At 38.6% G+C, this 22,769-nt stretch overlaps 1 protein-coding gene across 3 annotated transcripts in view; it reads right to left on the bottom strand.

The window, feature by feature from the left end:
• HTR4 (5-hydroxytryptamine receptor 4) overlaps positions 1–22,769 on the bottom strand; it is a 200,525-nt gene that overhangs the window by 38,987 nt on the left and 138,769 nt on the right. For all 3 annotated transcript variants that reach the window (XM_063643230.1, XM_063643231.1, XM_063643229.1), the window contains exon 6: positions 21,984–22,552. In XM_063643230.1, coding sequence (XP_063499300.1) covers positions 21,984–22,552 — 569 coding nt within the window. The remainder of the gene's footprint in view (positions 1–21,983; positions 22,553–22,769) is intronic.

The following is a 22,769-nucleotide window of genomic DNA, read 5'->3' as shown; positions in this document are numbered from 1 at the left end:
GCCCACTGCAAGTCCTACTGTACTGCTCAAGGTTATCCTGTTACAACCCAATCCAGCTGGCATTTGCAGTTTAAAATCCCACATGTCTGAATGGCCTTTCCATCTTCCTGAGTGATAAACACGAAGCAGCTTCTCCCTTTATGGCTATATTATATACATAGTCCCAAAAGAAAACCAGAGGCAGAGAAAATAATTTATAATTTGCAACTCTGTCAAGGAAAGAGCATCCTAAAATCACCAAAATGTGTGAATAGCCTTTCAGTTCAATTCTAGAACTCACCCTTTTGGAAAGTCATGCAAAAAATGGACTGAATGTAGAAGTCTCCCAGGATGGTCCGGTTAACTTTTGAATGCATGTGTCTGTGTGTACCTTCCAAGGGCAGGAATTAGACCATCAGGAAAAAGTGAGAAGATAAAAGCTCAACTGTGAGCTCCTTAGCGGCAGGAATCTTGCCTGTCTAGGTCTTTGCTGGAGCCCTTCTGCCTAGTACAGTGTCTGTAGCCTATTAGGTATGTAATAAAAAGATAATAAATGAGTGGAGGAATTAATGAGTAAGTGAGAAATTGATGTAGGAGTTCTGAGACCTGGGTTCTGGTCTTTGTTCCTCTGATGATGTGGCTGCATTAGCTTAGCGAACTTCTTAAGTTCTCTGAGCCTCTATTTTCTCGTCTGTAATAGATTGAGGTCAGCAATCTACTTCAGGTTATTTTTAACAAAACTTCAACCAATAACCTCATGGAGTGGTCATAGGAGTGATGGGGCAATGGTCATGGTGCTGTGCACACATGTCTCCACACCAACACCTGTTTTGTTCAAAGCAATTCTATTTTTGTTGTTTGCACTTCCAAGTGAGATACCGTTTGAAGAAAAGATTGCTACACCCTCCAAATGTGTTTGATAACCACTGGACTGTTTGAGCTCTCATATCACTTCCAGCTAGAAGATTATAAGCTTTTATGATGAAGATACAGAGAAGTAAAATTTGACCAAACTTTGCAACAACTAGGACTGTCAAACAATATAATGCCTTACCTTGGATAATAATGAGCTATCCTTCATTAGGAGAATTGATAGAAAGCTGCTTACAGGCAAGTGAGAGAAAATATCACTGTACTGGGTGGGACATTTGACCAGATCACTTCTGAAGCCCTCTCCATGTCTAAGAATCAACAATTCTGAAATTTTACAGGCGTTTTGAGTTAACTATCAAGGAGTACGGTTTAGTGGTTAACAACAAAGGGATGTGGAAATTATTAGAATCCTGGCCCTAACATCAACAGTTGAGGGACCTTAGCCAAGTTATTTAATCTCTCTGAGTTACAGTTTTCCCATCAGTAAAATGAAGACAATAATACATGCTCCACAGAGTAAATGAGATGACTCAATGAGATGTCATATACAACGCACTTAGCTCAATGCCTGGCATATAAACTGGTGCTCAATAAATGATAGCTCCTAAGATAAGATGATGATGATTATAAAGATGAAGTGTGAACCAAAAAGCCAAAGTATTCCTAAAGCAACTAGTTATTATATATGACAATCATTCATATCTATATATGTGTATGTGTATATATTCATACATATGTGTGTGTACACATATACAGACACTCGTTTCCTTAAAGTCAGAAACTCAAAGAAGGCAATCCCGATTTACACATGGAGAAAGCAATTAAATTTTACCAGCCAGCAAAGAAAACTAAAGTCAGAAAAGGAGAAAAAAAACTTGAGCAGATGCCAAATGTATTTGTTTGTCAGGTTTATCAAAATACGAATTTGCTCATTTCTTTGAGAATAAAAAAGTCTCCAAAAGCAATTCTAACTGAAATGTTTCTAAGAATCTTGTTAAAAATAACCTGAAACAGGCATGGAAATAAGAAAAGACAATTCAGAAACCATTTTTCGAAAAGTAGATTCTTGGCTCTTTGGTTGAATATAAGCAGAACGTACTCAGCTGTTTGTTTATATAACCAGAGACATTCAGTGGGTCTCCTTGCTCAGGGCTTGTAGATGATAGATGACCTCACAGCATTTCTAGCAGGACAGCAGCTAGAACTCTGCATCATTCCTTTTCTCACAGCTCACCTATCCTTGCAGTTGAAGTGCTTTTCCTCCTCCTCCTGAACCTACTGCTCAGGAAAAATCCTGTTTCTTATCAGAGGGCTTTATAGTGATTTTGACACCACACCATTTCCCTTCAAACCCTGTTCTGATAATGAACCAGAGTTCCAGAAATAAGAATCTTGTCCTAACAACCACTCTTCCTGCCATTTTGCCTAATAAGATGGTGGTGATTATAACAAGAATGTCATTTATCAATAACTTACTGTGTTCCAGGTATAGGTACAGTATCTGTCTCACACAAGTCTTGCAACAGTCTGATCAGGCAAGAACCACTTGTGCTCCCATTTTGCACAGGAAGGAACCAAGGCACCAAGAGGTTGAGTAACTAACGCAAGATCACACAGCTTCAAAGCGGCAGGACCAAAAATCAAACTGAGGCCCATCAAATACCAATTCCTATGCTTTTAACTGTAACACTAAACCACTGCATCAGAAACATGGTTCCTCCTACATTGGGATTCTGTCTTTTTCTTTCCAGAGCCTGAAGTCTTGATCCTAATTGTCTCTGTATGAAAAAGGAAGCATCATAAAAACTGAATGAGAAGATGTATCCTTAATTCCAGCCCAGAGCCCCTTCTTGCAAATCTTTAAACAGCAATTTGTTTCTTATTAAAGCTTCAAAGAACATATATATATACATATACATATATGTATGTATATATATGTATAGATATATGTGTGTGTATATATATACATATGTGTGTGTGTGTGTGTGTGTATATATATATATATATATATAGATCAGTAAATATATCCAATATTTTTTCCAAATGCAATCTCAGGCATCAAATTAGCTGTTTACCACTAAGCACCTATAGAGATATTTCTCCTTTGGAAATGTCTACATTTTCTACCAACCCCAGATTGCCAAAGATTCAGTAAAGGAAAGCAGAATGGCCCCCTAAAATTGACAGTATCATCTCTGACATATCTCTTCTCACTAGTATTATTTCCAGAAATTCTCCAGCTTCAACCAAACAAAATGTTACACTGGCTGAAGTAGAGTTTGCTCTCCCCTAAACTTAACTGCACTGTGGGATGATGCTTATGATTTTGTAACTCACAGAATCGCAAAAAAGGGGCTGAGAACATGTTATTCAATCTACTCACCTCTTCCCCAGAAATGTTGACTAATGAACATTCAGTTCTTCCAGTTACTGATATTCAGTCAATCAACACTTTTAATTGATTGATGGTCATCCAATTTTCTCCTTCAACTTTACTAGGAACTCCCTGGTAAGGCAATCCATTCCATTTTGTGCTGAAATACATGTTCTTATAACCTCAATCTTTTGTTTCTTACCTCTCTCCCTCACATTATGCAGAAGAAGTTGAATTCCTGTTTCCTCTAACAGCCCTTTAAATATATAAAAACAATAATTATGACCTAAAACCTCTTTGCTCTAAGCTCAGCATCCCCAGTTCCTTCTACTGTTATTTATATGTCATAAATTCTGTAGAGAAAATCATGGCATTTACCCTCTTCCGAACATACTCCAGCTTGTCAATTCCCAGTATAAGATGAAGCTTTTATCATTTCCATGGACCAGGTACCTGCGCATTGCACCATGGACTAAACACACATTTACATGGGAATATGGTTTTCCAGTGGGTATCTCAGTGTGCTTTGGAGGAGATTTCTTCCTGAACAGCTGCTCTGACTAAATTGGGAGGTCTGTGTCCTCGCCAAGTACATGCTGTAAGAGAACATGCTCCTAGAGCCTGCCTAGTGGAAAGGGCTTATCTGCAAGGTTACTGCCAGCACTCTAACCACAGAAGTTCAGGACCCTTCCTCCTAGAAACCACATCAGTCGCCTTCTACAGCGCTTTTTTTTTTTGTTTTTTTTTTTTGGTCTTACCTTAAGAATGTATGAGGATTAAAAGGAGCCAAATGGTGCAGGGGCTGAACCTCCTGGCACGGTTGAAAGACCTCTCCTGCTGTCCTTGGCAGTGGCAAGGAGGTTCTCTGTTGTAAAGCTCAGAGGATTGGTTTAAAGCAGGGTTTCTTAACCTCGGCACTATCTGGAAATCTGGGGCCAGGAAATTCTTTGCTCTGGGGTGTTCCATGCATTGTCAGATGATTAGCAGCATCCCTGGCCTCCACCCACTATATACCAATAGTATTCCCACGTTGTGACAACGAAAAATGCCTCCAGATACTGCCAAATGTTCTCTGGTAAACAAGGTCATTCCTGATAAAGAACTACTGGTTTAAACCCACACAATCTCAGTGATCTAAGACATGCAGCTAGATCTAAACTTAAAGCATTATCTAATTCAACTTCTTCATTTTATTGGTGTTGGGAGAGGTCATGACTTCCTGGTGATCACTAAGGAATTAGAAGACAGGCCTCCTGCTCTTGCCAGGACACCAGCGGTTGTTAACCCTGCTGTGCACTCAAGCTCCTAAAATAAATGGATTTCTGGTTCCCAACCAGACCAATTAAAATGGAATCTCTACAAGCAGAGCTCAGGCTCAGGTATTGCTTAAGAGGCCCCAGGTGGCTGTAATGTGCAGCCAGGGTTGAGGGCCAGGGCACCACATCACACTGCCTCTATCTTTGACCTCAAATAAACCACGTTGGGCATTTCTGGAGCTGAGTGTTGTTTGGGGGCTTGCCCTGCAGGGTGGAATGCATAATCCCTTTTTACTGTGAGCGCTGATCTCTGAGGGCTGGTACACAGAACCTCGACACCCTGACAGTGGGTGCACCTATAGAGCAAAAGGGGGAAAACAAACACACACAGAATGTGCTCGACTTGTTTGACATGGCTAGTATATTTTATGTTGGGTCAAAGAAATGCCTACAGGTAATTTAAAATCCAGAAGGCATATTCAAAATAACAGCACAGGGCATGATGTACCCAGGAAACGAGTCTTGTCTCATGTTGCTTAAACAATTATTTATAAATAGTGTGATTAATTTATTTCTGGCTTTTCTTCTAGTAGAGGAGCCCTGCATTCCTTGTTTCAGGAGAAGTGTTCAGAACATGGAGATTTCTATTGACTCATTTCTTAAGAAATTCTTATCAGGAAGCTAAGAAAATAACTGGAGACCTGGAGAAAGATGTTTTACCAAGATATGAATGATGCTATGCAAACACTTATGATAACGATGTAGCAGTTTCCATTCATTGAGTGCTTTCTGTGTAATAGGAACTGGCATATCCCTGAACGGATGTTATCAATTTAACCTTAACAAAATCCCCATGAAATGGGTTCTAATATTATGTCCATTTTACAGATGAAGAAAAAAACTTGGAGATGTTTGGTCAAACACTTAAGGTCATATTGACACTAAATGGTAGATCTCAGACAGGACTGAAACCCAGGTGGGCCAGATTCCAGCGCCTGCAGCCATGGCACTGTGCTGGGTGGGATGGCCCTTTGATTACATACCAATGGTCGCCTTCCACTAATCCAGAAGCTGGAACTTTTCCTGAGTAGTAAATCTCAATGGAGGGGATAATGTTTCAGCCTCAACACATTAGCCTAGAAGTGGGCATCCTGGAGAGAAGCTTAGGCCACCCGATTAACACATTTCTGAAAAGCAGGTACATTTTGCAAACAGCACTGACTTTTCTAATCCTGAGTATTTGATGAGACCACTGGTGTTCTTTTGAAGTTTTTATTCTCGCTATTTTCCTGGTGTGTTCTCAACAAGAACAGTGTTTCTGAAAGATTACTTCATGTTGTGATGGGGACCAAGGCCGGCTTTGTGGGTATGTGACCAGTGCATATACAGGAATCCAGACCTAGGTTTAATGCTCTGCTGTTGCCATCTTGAAATTCTTAATAACTTTATTCTTGAATTTGTGAATATTAGTAGAATGTGTATGTATCAAAAAGTGAAATAAAAGCAGTTGAGTTAGTTTTCTGCACTACTCTGGTAAAAACAAAATACTTAAGTGTGTATGAACTACCTACCATGATTTGCATAATTTTGATAATTCCACATACCAGTTAAATGCTCTTTTATTTACATTCGAAATTGGCATTGCACAATGTAAAAGTGAATGATAAATTGATTCATGTATCAACGATGAATGATAAATTTATTCATGTATCAGTGATGAATGATAAATTGGTGCTAATAATTTTAAAAATTTCTTAACTAGAACAAAGGTAATTAGCAAGTAAAAAAACACCAAGACAAGTTGGGAGGAAGTGAATGAAAAAAAAAAAGAAAAGCTTTAAATTTTAATACCTTTAAGAAGACTTTTTCCTGCCGTTTGAACAAATGGCTTGTATTTTTATTTTGCATTTGGCCAGCAAATTACATAGTCTGCCCCGGTAGGGGTTAATGGAGACAAAGGAAGGTCATCCTCATCCATCTTTGATTTACCCAGATTAAGTCTGTTTTGGCTCAAAACAATGAGGTAAATGTTGAATACAATTGTAACCTCTAAAGTTCAAGGTAAAGGCCGTAAGATGGCTTTTAAATGTCAAACAACTTTCCGACATTAGCAGAAACCTCTGAAGAGCCAAAGTAAATCAATTCTAAATCATTTCCTCATCCATGGGTAAAAATCTTCCAATTCACAGTGTGAAAATCTGTATTTAAAAGGGGAATTCTGATGTGCTGAAGTCAAAATTTAGCAAGTGGTTTCACAGTGAACAAACAACTATTTCAGTTATGGAATTAATACATATTTTTTAAAGTGGTGGAAACTTATTCTGGCATACACAGTCCAGATGAACAATGAAGTATAAGAACATCTGTTTATTTAACAAATACATTAATTGAGCAATTTCTGCACCATGGGGAAATTTTAGGGAATAAAAGTGACATGGTACCTGCCCTCATAGACTGGCAGTCTGGCTGGGGAGACAGATAATAAACAAGTTAACAAGAACAAAAAAATATATGGTAAGTTATCATAGTTGTTATTTATAAAGGAAATAACAAGGGGCTGTACCCAGATTTTTTTTTCTTCTGCTGTGTTTTGGGGGAAGCTCATTCTCTTTGCCTCTTACTCATTTTCATTTTTTTTCTATGTTTACATTTTCTCCTCTGTTGATTTAACATAGAAATCTGAATACACTAATGTCACACATGGAAATGTTAAAGATTTATATAGCACATCCAATAGAATTGGTTGATTAGTTTTTGAGTGTTGGCTGATAACAAGAGCTAGTGAGTCTGAGAGAAAGTTGTATTGCCTCCTTCCAGAGAGAAGGCACATATAGCTCTGGAGATGCTTGGTCAAACAAACTTTTTACAATCATGAGAATTTTCTACATTTATATCTATGCCAAGAGCCACTCACCACATGTGGCTAATGAACACTTGGAATATAACTAGTGTGACTAAAAAACTGAGTTTTTAGTTGTGTTTCATTTTGGTTAAATTAAAATTTAAATAGTCACGTGTGGCTAGTGGTTACCCTATTGGACAACACAGATCTAGAGATCTCAAGTCAATGGACAGCCTGTTTATCACAGGGATTGACAGTGGATAACGGAGGATGATAGCCAAGAACCAAGTTAGATAGGCAATAAGTTGTTTGAAAAGTGCTTGCAGCAGTTCTCAGACTTCTCAGGAATTGGGTAAGTGTCCTAGGTTTGAGTAAGATCTGAACCTGGAAACTGGGGAAGAATCTAAGCCTGGTGAGAGAGCAGAGAAACCCATCTCCAAAGCTAAACTTTGCATGCAATCTCTGCTGTGTTGCCTAATTTATAAATAGTCTGTTCTTAAAATTATCACTGTCACGTGGACAGAGCTTTGCAGTTAGCAAAGCAAATTCATATCAATTATTTTGTTTTATTTTGACAATGAAGGAGTGAAATAGGAGGATGGGGATTATCTACCAAAGAGCCAAAACTGGAATCTTTAGCAGATTTTGTGCAGGGAAATTCTCTGCTCTAAGGTTACAGTCAGCACCACTAGTCCCTTTTCTGCTCTGCCCTCAGTTATCTGAACTAATAATCATGGAGACAGTTAAACAGAAGAGACAGTAAGCCAGTAGAGTAAAGACAGAGCATTTTTTCTTCCCCTTGTCAAGTCCTACAATGTTCCAGGCACTTTACTAGGCTCTGAGGATACAACAGGCAGCAAGACTGGCAAGGTCCTTGGTATTTATCCAATGGACAAAGAACCCCATTATCAAGTCCCCAAAGAACCTCAGATCAAATTAACATGACTTGTTCCTACCACCTGCCACCTTGTTGTGGTCACAGGACTATGTCATACCATGTCTTCCAAGTGGGGAGAGAGGCTTAAAGCATGACTGAACTGAAGCAGGCTTCCAAAAGGAATTTTCTGCTAATTATATTTTACCAGTTAACTTAGATAAAGTTATTATCTTTTAAGAGATTCTGGCCCGGGCATGGTGGCTCAAGCCTGTAATCCTAGCACTTTGGGAGGCTGAGGCGGGTGAATCACGAGGTCAGGAGTTTGAGACCAGGCTGGCCAACATGGTGAAACCCTGTCTCTACTAAAAATACAAAAAATTATCTGGGTGTGGTGGCTGGCGCCTGTAATCTCAGCTACTTGGGGTGCTGAGGCAGGGGAATCGCTTGAACTCAGGAGGCGGAGGTTGCAGTAAGCCGAGATCATGCCACTGCACTCCAGCTTGGGTGACAGTGTGAGACGCCGCCTCAAAAAAAAAATTTTATAAGAACCTAAGAATTCTAATATGTGTCATAAGTTGAAGCCCTGAATCACAATCAATGCCAGCACACCTTGAACCATTCTGATCCACAAAAGTCTAGGACTGTGGCTCTAAACCTTTAATATGCATAACAGTTATATTAGTAAAAATGTCATTTACAAGCCCTGCACTGATTCAATGAGTGGGACCCAGGAATCTGTGTTTTTACTAAGCCACCAGATGATTCTAATGTGAGTGGTCTGCTGAGCATGCTTTGATGGAAAAATGATCAAGAAAAATAAAAATAAAAGTTGCAAATAAGGGAATAAAATTGAACTCCCCAAATTTCCAACAATAATATACACAGAGAGCACTAAAAGAAATTGGGATATTTATTCTGAAAAAAAAAAAAAAAAAAAAAAAAAAAGCCTCAGAAAGAACCTATGGCCAAATATGCATAAAGGGCTGTCCTAACGTAAGAGATATAACCTGTTTTTCTCTTTCTCAAGGCAGAACAAGGGTTAGTGAGTAGAAGACACAGGGATGGAAACGTCAACTCAATATTAGGAAAAGCTTTCAAGCTCTAGAGCTGCCCAAACTTTGAGTAGGCTGCTCAGGTAGGAAGCTTCTCTCATTGTGGGAGTTCAAGCAGAGAGTGGATGCCCATTACCAATGATGACAAGGAAACTGTTGATTTGTTAGCAATTCCCTCAGCTCCTGATAAACCTTGGGCACACCTGCAGTGATGTTCTGTTCACCGTACTGTAATACCTTGCTTGTGTATCCCTTGCTTCAGTGGTTCATGTTTATATCTGCTGCATGCTGCCTTCTGCATTAAATGATCAATACATGGTTCCTGTGAATCAAACTTCAGAACCTAATAAACTGAGTTCCAGAATCTGCAAACCTGGAGTTCTAGTGGGCTTCCTATAACCTCAAAAGCAAAATCTGGGTTTTACAGCCACCTTTTCTACACCCACAATGAACCTTTAGCAATTTATCTGCTCTTCTTCAGTAAAGTTTTAAAGTTTCCTTCAATAAAGTTCTTATACTTTAAAAAACAACTTTTTTTAAGGAACTTTAGTTATTGCTTCTGTGGATGGTGGTTTTTTTTTTTTTTTTTTTGAGAAAGGGTCTGGCTCTGTCACTCAAGCTGGAGTGGAGTGGAGTGCAGTGGCACAGTAGTGTTTTTCTTAATTCACATTCTAATTGTTTTTTTCTTGTGTGTAGGAAAGTCACCGAGGATTGAGTGTTATCTCATATCGTCCATCCTTACGGAATATTACTTTACACAGTTTATAGGGCATTTTCCTGGAAGATGATTATAATAGATCATGCAGATGATTAATAAATAATGGCAGATTTGCTCTCTTTTTCCAGTTTTTGTACATCATATTTCTTCTTTCTGTTCTTTGGATTTTGTATGTACAATGTTGACCACAAGAGATAATAAGACATCATTGTCTTATTCCTGACTTTAGTAGGAATGCAGCTAATGTTTTATCATTAGGTTATTTCTTTTCTTCTCTGCCACTATGTTCAGTATGGGTTTCCTAGAGTGGGAAAAGTGATTTCTATAAGACTAAGACAGATATTGGTGGGTGGGGAAAACACAGCTGCAGAACAAGATTAAGGACGAGACAAGGAGAAAGAGGCTGCCTCCAAATTCACTGAGAATCCGAGTTTGTACACTTGATGAACCTCTTAGAATTTCACACACTGGCATTATGCCTCTTTCTAATACATGCATGCAGACAAATTAAAATTGGCCCCAAAACATTTATATGATAATAATTCATGTTTAGAAGCTATATTTAGAAGACTATGTAACCTATATGTCTAGACAAATGGTGTCATCATTCAACCAAATGCTGTCTTCACTTCTATTTTGATCATGGGTTGCATATTTCCAAAAACACTTTTCCAACAGAAAATAGTCAAACACAATTGCAGACATCTCTGCTACTGTGTACACTAGTTAGTACAATTTTAGTAATCAAAACCCTCTAAGAATGCCTTTCAAAAGCATATTTTATTTCATTGGCTACCCATTTGCTTATTTAACAATAAAATTGCATGTAAATCAAAGGGCCATAAGGATAGGACTAAGCTTGGGAGACCTACGACTCTAAACCATTGAGGCCGGGCTTGGCTGTTTCTAATTCAACTTGGAAAAGTAAAATTCCATTCTGTCAAAAAGCCTTTAAAGGAAAGAGGTTCCACAATATCAGAGTGTTGTCATGAACTGGGTCTTCCCAGTGTGAATCTTGTAGACTAAGTTCTCTATAGCTTTTAGGATCTCAGGGAAGATTTAACAAACAAAACCTAATTTTTGATTTTGAGTATTTTAATCCTTCATAAATCTGAAGAGAATCAGGAAGACTTTTCATCAGCAAAAAATGTATCAATCAATTGATCATCGACTGTTATACAGATACTATGTTAGAGACTATACGGTTCCTAGAGAAAAGGAAGCCATAGTTTCTCCCCTCAAGGAATATTTGATGTGACAGGAATTAAATAAGGAATTGTATACTCTAAAGCAGTACGAATGTCATGGAAATAGTGCTGTAAACAGGCCACTGCCATCCAGCAGAAATAGAGAAGAACAAATACCCAAGTTGAAGAAATGTGAAAAAGGTATGTTCTGAAAACCATAGGAAGAAGAGTTTGATCCCAATCCTGAGACAAACCTCTTTTAAATTGATTTTTTATTTGAATAATCAATGGGTACCCAAAGATAGAAGTCAACAGGTGGTTAATAAGAATAGGCCTGTCTGATCTAAACTTACTTCCTTTAAAAAATGTGTATGAAAATGCCTTCATTTGAACAAGTTATTAGTCTTCCATGGTTTGTAGGCAAACTACAGAAATATGAACAAAATGGTAGAGTTGATAGATTAAAAAATGACTCATCAACTTTATCCAAAAAGTCAAGGTGATCATGGTGAGTTGTAATCTTAACTCTGACTCTAAGTGGCTGGACAAGGCTGAGTTTTGAAGTCAGAAAGAGTTGGGTCTGAATTCCAGCTTCATTGTTTACTACTTGTGTGACTTTGGGCATATTACTTACCCTAACACTTAATTTTCTCATCTTTAAAATGACAACGATAATAATACCTTACCTCTTTGAGTTATAAAAATTAGATGCAAATGATGAACTTAGGGCTCTCAAATATAGTAACAAACATTCTTTCCTGGAATAATCTTAGGTTTCATAATCATAATCATTATTATTAATAAAATGGAAGGAGGTCTCTAGTGACCTGTCCAGTACTTTTTAAATGTTTGCCTTGGGTGAGGAAAATGAAGGCATGCCTGTAATATTCTAAATTTTATACATGCAGCTAGAAATTTATTTATCTTACACTTTTATGATTTATATTTTGCCCCCATGGTTGAATTTTACAGTTATTTTTGTTTAGCTCCATCTTTTCAATACTAGCTGATTGGTTTCTTTTTAAATCCTTAAGCCTGCCCTCTAATATGTTAGTTCTCCCTCAGAGCCACAGAAAAAGTGTCTTGATTTAGTAACACGATACAAGATTATTCCATTTATGGAGATAGGGATGACTCAGAAAACTTGTGGTTGAAGGGTGAGATAGTTTGGATATCCATCCCCTTCAAATCTCATGTTGAAATGTAATCCCCAGAGTTGGAGGTTGGACCTAATATGAGGTGTCTGGGTCATGGAGGTGGAGACCACATGAATGGCTTGGTGCCCTCCTTGCAGTAACTAGCGAATTGTCACTCTATTAGTTATTGTGAGATCTGGTTGTTAAAAAGAGTCTAGCATCTCCCTCCTCTCTTTCTCTCTCTTGCTCCCCTTCTTGCCATGAGACATGTATGAACCCCCCTTCATCTTCTGCCATGAGTAAAAGCTTCCTGAAGCCTCACCAGAAACTGAGCCAATACTGATGCCATGCTCATACAGCCTGTAGAGCCATTAGACAAATAAACCTCTTTTCCTTGTAAATTACCCAGCCTCAAGTATTCATTTATAGCAACACAAAATGGGCCAATACAGGGGGTAAGAGTACAGAGCTAAGAATTCTGTTTTGGTTGCATCACATTTAAGATTTCTAAGAGATACCTATACGGGGTTGTCAAGGAAGCAAATTGGATCTTCTCTCTGGATCTCAGAGGAGTATTATGTCCTGGAGATATTGATCAAAGAGAGAGATGACATCATGAAGATTGTATTTAAAGTTATAGATAGTGAATGTATAAAGTAAGAGCATAATATGAGAAGAGTATCAAGAGCCAAGTCCTGAAGAACTCCAACAGTTTGAGGCCAGAGAGAGGGGAAGAGCCTCTAAAAGAGACTGGGAAAAAGTTGCTGATGAGTTAGCAGGAAAACCAGGAAAGTGTGGTGTTAAGGAAAATCAACATAGGAAGTATTTTAAGAAGGAAGCTAGGCCAACTCTAAGAGGTCAAGTAAGAATACGTTTTCAAAATTTGAAACTTCTGTAAGTCAAAAGTTAACCAAAGTTAAAAAGCAAGCAGGAGATGGGGAGGTGTATTTGCTAAATCTATGACACAAAATGAATATAGAGAATATAACAAAGAACACTCAGAAATTAATAAGAAAAATACAACTAAGTTGTCACAAAAAGGGCCAAACACATAAAGATGCAGTTTATATAAGAATAAATATAAATAATATATAGCTAATTTAAAAGAGGTTCAATCTGATAAATCGCTGAGTAATGGAAATTAAATGATACAGCAATTACTTTTGCACCAACCTAATATTTTTTAATTAAGAAAATATTAAAGGTTGATAATATTCAATGTTGGTGAGGAGAACTCACACTCACAGATGAGAATGCAAATTGTTACAGTGTGCTAGGATGCCAATATTATAGTAAACGTAAACATTTTAAATGAGCATACCTGTCAATACAGCAATTTCATTTTTGGTAGCTATCTGAAAGAAATACTTGCACATGCACCAAGAAATGTGTTCAAGGGCATTAAAAACAGTACAGTTTGCAATGACAAATAATTGGAAATACTTACCTGCCCACTAATAGCAAATAATTAAATAAATTTTAATATTATTTTTAGTACAGAAGATTATGGAACAGCTGAAACAAATGAGTTAGAGCTATATTTTCCCCAGTGAAAAGATCTTCAAAATGTATTGTTAAAGGATAAAAAACAAGACGTAGAAAAGTACATATAAAATGATCCCATTTACATAGAGTGAGAAAAAGTTATGATATTTCTATGGTTTTTATGAATGTCTGTAAATACATTGAAACGATCAGCAGACTAATGTTAACTATTGCCTCTGGGAACAGGGGTAGGATTAGCAGGATAAAAGCTGATACTGATTTTCATTGTTTTGGTTTTATATTTCTTGAATTCATCTGAATTTGCTGATGATCTACTGTGAGATTTTTAAGAAAAATGCAAAAATTGTCTTAGTTGTGTTAAATTAAAACAATTGATCAGAAGAATTAATTTTAGAATTTGTTAATTCATCAAGAGTTTAAGTTCCTATTACATATCAGACAATATGTAGAGTATTTGGTATATAGCGGTGAATAAAATAGGCAGAATTCCTGTCCTTTGTAAGATTTAACCTCTAGCAGATGCAGGTTTCAACTATTCTCTACAGGCTACCCTTACTCTTATAAGATTCTCCACTCCCACAGTAAAACATCACAGACCAACTTCCTGCACTTTTCATGAACTCATGAAGAAATTTATGGAAGACTGTAATCCCAGTACTTTGGGAGGCCAAGGTGGGCAGATCACAAGGTCAGGAGATCGAGACCATCCTGGCTAACACAGTGAAACCCTGTCTCTACTAAAAATACAAAAAAATTAGCCTGGTGTGGTGGCAGGTGCCTGTAGTCCCAGCTACTGGGGAGGATGAGGCAGGAGAATGGCATGAACCTGGGAGGCGGAGCTTGCATTGAGCCAAGATCATGCCACTGCACTCCAGCCTGGGCAAAAGAGCAAAACTGCATCTCAAAAAAAAAAAAAAAAAAAAGACTGAACAAAAGGCAGCAGAAAACGCAGACTTAAATGTCCCTGTCTAACAGCTTTGAAGAGAGTAGTGGTTCTCCTAGCACAGAGTTTGAGATCTGAGAACGGACAGACCGCCTCCTCAAGTGGGTCCCTGACCCCCAAGTAGCCTAACTGGGAGGCACCCCCAAGTGGGGGCAGACTGACACCTCACATGGCCAGGTACCCCTCTGAGATGAAGCTTCCAGAGGAACGATGAGGCAGCAACATTTGCTGTTCAGCAATACTCACTGTTCTACAGCCTCCGCTGCTAATACCCAGGCTAACAGGGTCTGGAGTGGACCTCCAGCAAACTCCAACAGACCTGCAGCTGAGGGTCCTGACTGTTAGAAGGAAAACTAACAAACAGAAAGGACATCCACACAAAACCCCATCCGTATGTCACCATCATCAAAGACCAAAGGTAGATAAAACCACAAAGATGGGAAAAAACAGAGCAGAAAAGCTGAAAGTTCTAAAAATCAGAGCACCTCTCCCCCTCCAAAGGAGTGCAACTCCTCGCCAGCAATGGAACAAAGCTGGACAGAGAATGACTTTGATGAATTGAGGGAAGAAGGCCTCCTATGATCAAACTTCTCCTAGCTAAAGGAGAAGTTCGAATCCATCGCAAAGAAGCTAAAAACCTTGAAGAAAGATTAGACGAATGGCTAACTAGAATAACCAGTGTAGAGAAGTCCTTAAATGACCTAATGGAGCTGAAAACCATGGCATGAGAACTACGTGACGAATGCACAAGCTTCAGTAGCCGATTCGATCAACTGAAAGAAAGGGTATCAGTGACTGAAGAGCAAATGAATGAAATGAAGCGAGAAGAGAAGTTTAGAGGAAAAGAGTAAAAAGAAACAAACAAAGCCTCTAAGAAATATGGGACTATGTGAAAAAACCAAATCCATGTTTGATTGGTGTACCTGAAAGTGACGGGGAGAATGGAACCAAGTTGGAAAACACTCTGCAGGATATTATCCAGGAACACTTCCCCAACCTAGAAACGCAGGCCAACATTCAAATTCAGGAAATACAGAGAACACCACAAAGATACTCTTGGAGAAGAGAAATTCCAAGACACATAATTGTCAGATTCACCAAAGTTAAAATGAAGGAAAAAATGTTAAGGGCAGCCAGAGAGAAAGGTCAGATTACCCACAAAGGGAAGCCCATCAGACTAACAGCTGATCTCTCGGCAGAAACTCTACAAGCCAGAAGAGAGTGGGGGCCAATATTCAACATTCTTAAAGAAAAGAATTTTCAACCCTGAATTTCATATCCAGCCAGACTAAGCTTCATAAGGGAAGGAGAAATAAAATCCTTTACAGACAAGCAAATGCTGAGAGATTTTGTCACCACCACCACCAGGCCTGCCCTACAAGAGCTCCTGAAAGAAGCACTAAAGATGGAAAGGAACAACTGGTACCAGCCACTGCAAAAACATGCTAAATTGTAAAGGCCATCAATGCTAGGAAGAAACTGCATCAACTAACAAGCAAAATAACCAGCTAACATCATAACGAAAGGCTCAAATTCACACATAACAATATTAACTTTAAATGTAAATGGGCTAAATGCTCCAATTAAAAGACACACACTGGCAAATTGGATAAAGAGTCAAGACCCACCAGTGTGCTGTATTCAGGAGACCCATCTCATGTGCAGAAACAAACATAGGCTCAAAATAAAGGGATGGAGGAAGATCTACCAAGCAAATGGAAAACAAAAAAAAGGCAGGGCTTGCAATCCTAGTCTCTGATAAAACAGACTCTAAACCAACAAAGATCAAACAAGACAAAGAAGGCCATTACATAATGGTAAAAGGATCAATTCAACAAGAAGAGCTAACTATCCCAAATATATATGCACCCAATACAGGAGCACTCAGATTCATAAAGCAAGTCCTTACAGACCTACAAAGAGACTTAGACTCCCACACAATAATAATGGGAGACTTTAACACCCCACTGTCAACATTAGACAGATCAACGAGACAGAAAGTTAACAAGGATATCCAGGAATTGAACTCAGCTCTGCACCAAGCATACCTAATAGATGTCTACAGAACTCCCCACCCCAAATCAACAGAATATACATTTGTCTCAGTACCACATCACACTTATTCCAAAATTGACCACATGGTTGGAAGTAAAGCGCTCCTCAGCAAATGTAAAAGAACAGAAATTATAACAAACTGTCTCTCAGACCACAGTGCAATCAAACTAGAACTCAGGATTAAGAAACCCACTAAAAACCGCTCAACTGCATGGAAACAGAACAACCTGCTCCTGAATGACTACTGGGTACATAAAGAAATGAAGGCAGAAGTAAAGATGTTCTTTGAAACCAGTGAGAACAAAGTCACAATATACCAGAATCTCTGGGACACATTGAAAGCAGTGTGTAGAGGGAAATTTATAGCACTAAATGCCCACAAGAGAAAGCAGGAAAGATCTAAAACTGACAAAAGGGATATCACCACTGATCCCACAGAAATACAAACTACCATCAGAGAATACTATAAACACCTCTATGCAAATAAACTAGAAAATCTAGAAGAAATGGATAAATTCCTGGACACATACACCCTCCCAAGACTAATCCAGGAAGAAGTTGAATCCCTGGATAGACCAATAACAGGCTCTGAAATTGAGACAATAATTAATAGCCTACCAACCAAAAAAAATCCAGGATCAGACGGATTCACAGTCAAATTCTACCAGAGGTACAAGGATGAGCTGGTACCATTCCTTCTGAAACTATTCCAATCAACAGAAAAAGAGGGAATCCTCTGTAACTCATTTTATGAGGCCAGCATCATCCTGATACCAAAGCCTGGCAGAGACACACACAAAAAAAGAGAATTATAGACCAATAAGCCTGATGAACATCGATGCAAAAATCCTCAGTAAAATACTGGCAAACCAAATCCAGCAGCACATCAAAAAGCTTATCCACCATGATCAAGTGGGCTTCATCCCTGGGATGGAAGGCTGGTTCAGCATATGAAAATCTATAAATGTAATCCAGCATATAAACAGAACCAAAGACAAAAACCACATGATTATCTCAATAGATGCAGAAAAGGCCTTTGACAAAATTCAACAACCCTTCATGCTAAAAACTCTCAATAAATTAGGTATTGATGGGATGTATCTCAAAATAATAAGAGCTATTCATGACAAACCCACAGCCAATATCATACTGAATGGACAAAAACTGGAAGCATTCCCTTTGAAAACTGGCACAAGACAGGGATGCCCTCTCTCACCACTCCTATTCAACGTAGTGCTGGAAGTTCTGGCCAGGGCAGTCAGGCAGGAGAAAGAAATAAAGGGTATTCAATTAGAAAAAGAGGAAGTCAAATTGTCCCTTTTTACAGATGACATGATTGTATATTTAGAAAACCCCATCATCTCAGCCCAAAATCTCCTTAAGCTAATAAGCAACTTCAGTAAAGTCTCAGGATACAAAATCAATGTGCAAAAATCACAAGCATTCTTATATACCAATAACAGACAAACAGAGAGCCAAATCATGAGTGAACTCCCATTCACAATTGCTACAAAGAGAATAAAATACCTAGGAATCCAACTTAGAAGGGATGTGAAGGACCTCTTCAAGGAGAACTACAAACTACTGCTCAACGAAATAAAAGAGGACACAAACAAATGGAAGAATATTCCATGCTCATGGATAGGAAGAATCAATATCGTGAAAATGGCCATACTGCCCAAGATAATTTATAGATTCAATGCCATCCCCATCAAGCTACCAATGACTTTCTTCACAGAATTGGAAAAAACTACTTTAAAGTTCATATGGAACCAAAAAAGAGCCGCATTGCCAAGTCAATCCTAAGCCAAAAGAACAAAGCTGGAGGCATCATGCTACCTGACTTCAAAGTATACTACAAGGCTACAGTAACCAAAACAGCATGGTACTGGGACTAAAACAGAGATATAGACCAATGGAACAGAACAGAGCCCTCAGAAATAATACCACATATCTACAACCATCTGATCTTTGACAAACCTGACAAAAACAAGAAATAGGGAAAGGATTCCCTATTTAATAAATGGTGTGGGAAAACTGGCTAGCCATATGTAGAAAGCTGACACTGGATCCCTTTCTTACACCTTATAAAAATTAATTCAAGATGGATTAAAGACTTACATGTTAGACCTAAAACCATAAACACCCTAGAAGAAAACTTAGGCAACACCATTCAGGACATAGGAATGGGCAAGGACTTCATGTCTAAAACACCAAAAGCAATGGCAACAAAAGCCCAAATTGACAAATGGGATCTAATTAAACTAAAGAGCTTCTGCACAGCAAAAGAAACTACCATCAGAGTGAACAGGCTATCTACAGAATGGGAGAAAATTTTTGCAATCTACTTATCTGACAAAGGGCTAATATCCAGAATCTACAAATAACTCAAACAAATTTACAAGAAAAAAACAAACAACCCCATCAACAAGTGGGTGAAGGATATGAACAGACACTTCTCAAAAGACATTTATGCAACCAACAGACACATGAAAAAACGCTCATCATTACTGACCATCAGAGAAATGCAAATCAAAACCACAATGAGATATCATCTCACACCAGTTAGAATGGCGATCATTAAAAAGTCAGGAAACAACAGATGCTGGAGAGGATATGCAGAAATAGGAACACTTTTACACTGTTGGTGAGACTGTAAACTGGTTCAACTATCGTGGAAGACAGTGTGGTGATTCCTAAAGGATCTGGAACTAGAAATACCATTTGACTCAGCCATCCCATTACTGGGTATATACCCAAAGGATTATAAATCTTGCTGCTATAAAGACACATGCACACGTATGTTTATTGTGGCACTATTCGCATAGGAAAGACTTGGAAACAACCCAAATGTCCATCAATGATAGACTGGATTAAGAAAATGTGGCACATATACACCGTGGAATACTATGCAGCCATAAAAAATGATGAGTTCATGTCCTTTGTAGGGACATGGATGAAGCTGGAAACCATCATTCTCAGCAAACTATTGCAAGGACAAAAAACCAAACACCGCATGTTCTCGCTTATAGGTGGGAATTGAACAATGAGAACACTTGGACACAGGAAGGGGAACATCACACAATGGGGCCTGTCGTGGGGTCAGGGGAGGGAGGAGGGATAACATTAGGAGATATACCTAATGTAAATGATGAGTTAATGGGTGCAGCACACCAACATGGCACATGTATACATATGTAACAAACCTGCACATTGTGCACATGTACCCTAGAACTTAAAGTATAATAAAAAAATAAATAAAATAAAATAAAATAAAATGGTAATTGTACTCATACCATATAAGATTCTTCAAAAAAAAAAAGAAATTTATGGAAGAAAATATGGAGTGTACATCCATATGCCATCTCTAAATTGTCTCTTTGCTTTACAATGATCCTGCAGATTACCAGACGCAGCAGGATTTTAACAATACATCTTATTTAGTAAAATAGGCTTTCTTGGACTGCCCTAGAAACTCCCAAACTCTCTATGAAATAAACCATCAACTGCTAAACAACTGACTTAGCAAATGTATTACCAGAGCATACGCTGTTTGTAAGTTGTCAACAGCCTGTACTTAGGCAACTGCTAGCTTAAATAGCTAAAACCTATTTGGCACCCACACAGAAGTTCTTGTACACACACTTTATGGTTGATTTCTTTCTATGACACTCATGAAGGCATAATAATTAAGAGAGAATGTCAGTTTCTAGGAGTATCCTTTGGGGCCTTTCCTCCAGCTGAAACCACAACACCATGCTAGGCTTTAGCTACAAATCTGCCTACACTTGTAGCAAAAAAAAGGAATTCATGCTCTGAGCAGCCTCTGAGGCACAGGGTTTATATTTTATAGCAATTCTTACTTTTCTTTTCTTCTTTTCTTACACATGCAAATGAAAATATCCCCCAATTTTCAGTTGCCAGAACAGCTGAATACTAATCATTATCAGAAAAATTAAATGCTTGTCTCAAAGAAGGAACTTCTCCTTAGAAATTCCTGTGCATCTCAGGGCAAAGAAAAAAATGTCATTGGCAATCCAGTTTTGCTACAGGATGGATGTACTTATCACACACAGCTTTGAATAGCTGAGAACAATTCTAGCCCAGGGTGACCAGAAAAGTCTCAGGGTTTGGAAAGAGGTACCATAACTAGACACTGGACATTCAACTCCAAAGTCACTCCCACCTCCATCCACTTATGTGACCTTGGGGAAAAAAAAATCACTGGACCTGTCGGTATTCTATTTCATTTCCTTCCTTGTACTATTCTATCTGCCTGAAATGGCTTCCCTGCCTTCTCCTCCATGTCTCAAATTCTTAGGAAATACTGTTCTGTGTTCTGTGAAGCCTTCCCTGAGCTTCTTAAGCCAAATCAGCTTCCTTTCCTTTCTACCCCAATTCTAGATTGCCCATACATCAATTATATCACATGGTATTACTGTTGTATATTTATTATGGTATTTATTTTAGTTTATCATGTTATTTATGGCTATATTAGATTTTCAGGCACTACGTTATTACTATTGGTCCTAATATTAATAAAACTTTTAGTGTCATTGTGAGTGCTTACTGTATGTCATGCCCTATATGAATATATTATCTCTACTCATCACAAAACCCACATGAGATGAGAATTAACATTATTACAATTTTTTAAAGGTGAGGAAAGTAAAACTAAGAGAGGGTATGCAGATGGCTAGTAGGAGCACTGAGAATCAAGACAAAACCTATTTTACTTTAAAATACATGCTTTTAACCACTACTCTAAAGTACTACCTTTAAATAATAATGGATAACATTTACCAATTACTTGTTAAGTGTCAGGCTCTGTACCGTGCGCTCCACATACACTAGCTAATTTGATTCTCATAAAAACTCTGTGGTGTAGACACAGTGATTATTATCTTGAGTTTTTAAAAAATGAAATTGAGGTTAATAATGTTTAAATGACCTGCCCAAGGTCACAGAACTATGGGGACTCGATTCGAATTCAAGTCAGTCTCCCTCCAGAGCCTGAGCTCTTAACCGCTGCTGTATTCCAAGACCAGATAGTAGAATCTTTTATAATCTTTGCAAACTCTATGCAGGTTTCAGGGATACCCCCTCTGGAAACAGAAAACTGGAGCATTACCCCTTCTGAGTGATACAAATCAACCAAATTGATGAACTCCCTTAGTATACTCACCTTAGTACATGTGTGGATCCGTTAATGGTTGTGGTTGAACAAGGGACAGTCTGGCCCAGAATGGAAGGTCTTCGGTAGCGCTCATCATCACAGCAGAGGATGATGAGGAAGGCACGTCTAAAAGACTTATTCAAGAAGGCGTAGAGAAAAGGGTTCAACCCGGAATTGATATAGCCGAGCCAGAGGAAAGCGGTCCACACCTGCCCAGGGACAGTGTAGTCTATGAAAGGATCCACGATATTGGTGACAAAGAATGGTGCCCAGCAGAGGCAGAAGCAACCCATGATGATGCACAGGGTCTTGGCTGCTTTGGTCTCTGTCCTCATGCGGTGAGTGCTATGCTGGTCTGCCGACTGAGGCCTGCTCTCAGAGGAGGCTCCTGCCCGTTGTAACATCTGGATCTGGTGGGCATGCTGCTTGGCTGTGACATAGATGCGGTAATAGGCCAGCACCATGAGGAGAAATGGGATGTAGAAGGCCACCACAGAGCAGGTGATGGCGTAGGGCTTGTTGACCATGAAGACACAGTACGTAGAGTTAGAGTTCTGGTTGAACTTCCTCTTTTCTATCTGAGAGTTGGAGGGAGAGAGGAAATGAGGAAAGGAGGTAAAAAGGAAAGAAAAAGTGAAAAAGAAGTGGGAAAAATGGGGGAGAGTGTAAGAAAAGAAAAAGGGAAAAAGAAGAAAGTGGAGGATTGGAAGATAAAAAGAAGGGGAAGAGAACAGGGAAAGAAAATGGGAGAATAAAAGAGTAAAGGGGAAAGGAAAGACAGAACAAAGTTTATCA

The sequence above is a fragment of the Symphalangus syndactylus genome, chromosome 7 (assembly GCF_028878055.3).
Source record: "Symphalangus syndactylus isolate Jambi chromosome 7, NHGRI_mSymSyn1-v2.1_pri, whole genome shotgun sequence".
In the NCBI taxonomy this organism is placed as follows: Eukaryota; Metazoa; Chordata; class Mammalia; order Primates; family Hylobatidae; genus Symphalangus; species Symphalangus syndactylus.
The sequence above is the reverse complement of the archived record's forward strand: the minus strand, read 5'-3'. Positions and strand labels throughout refer to the sequence as shown.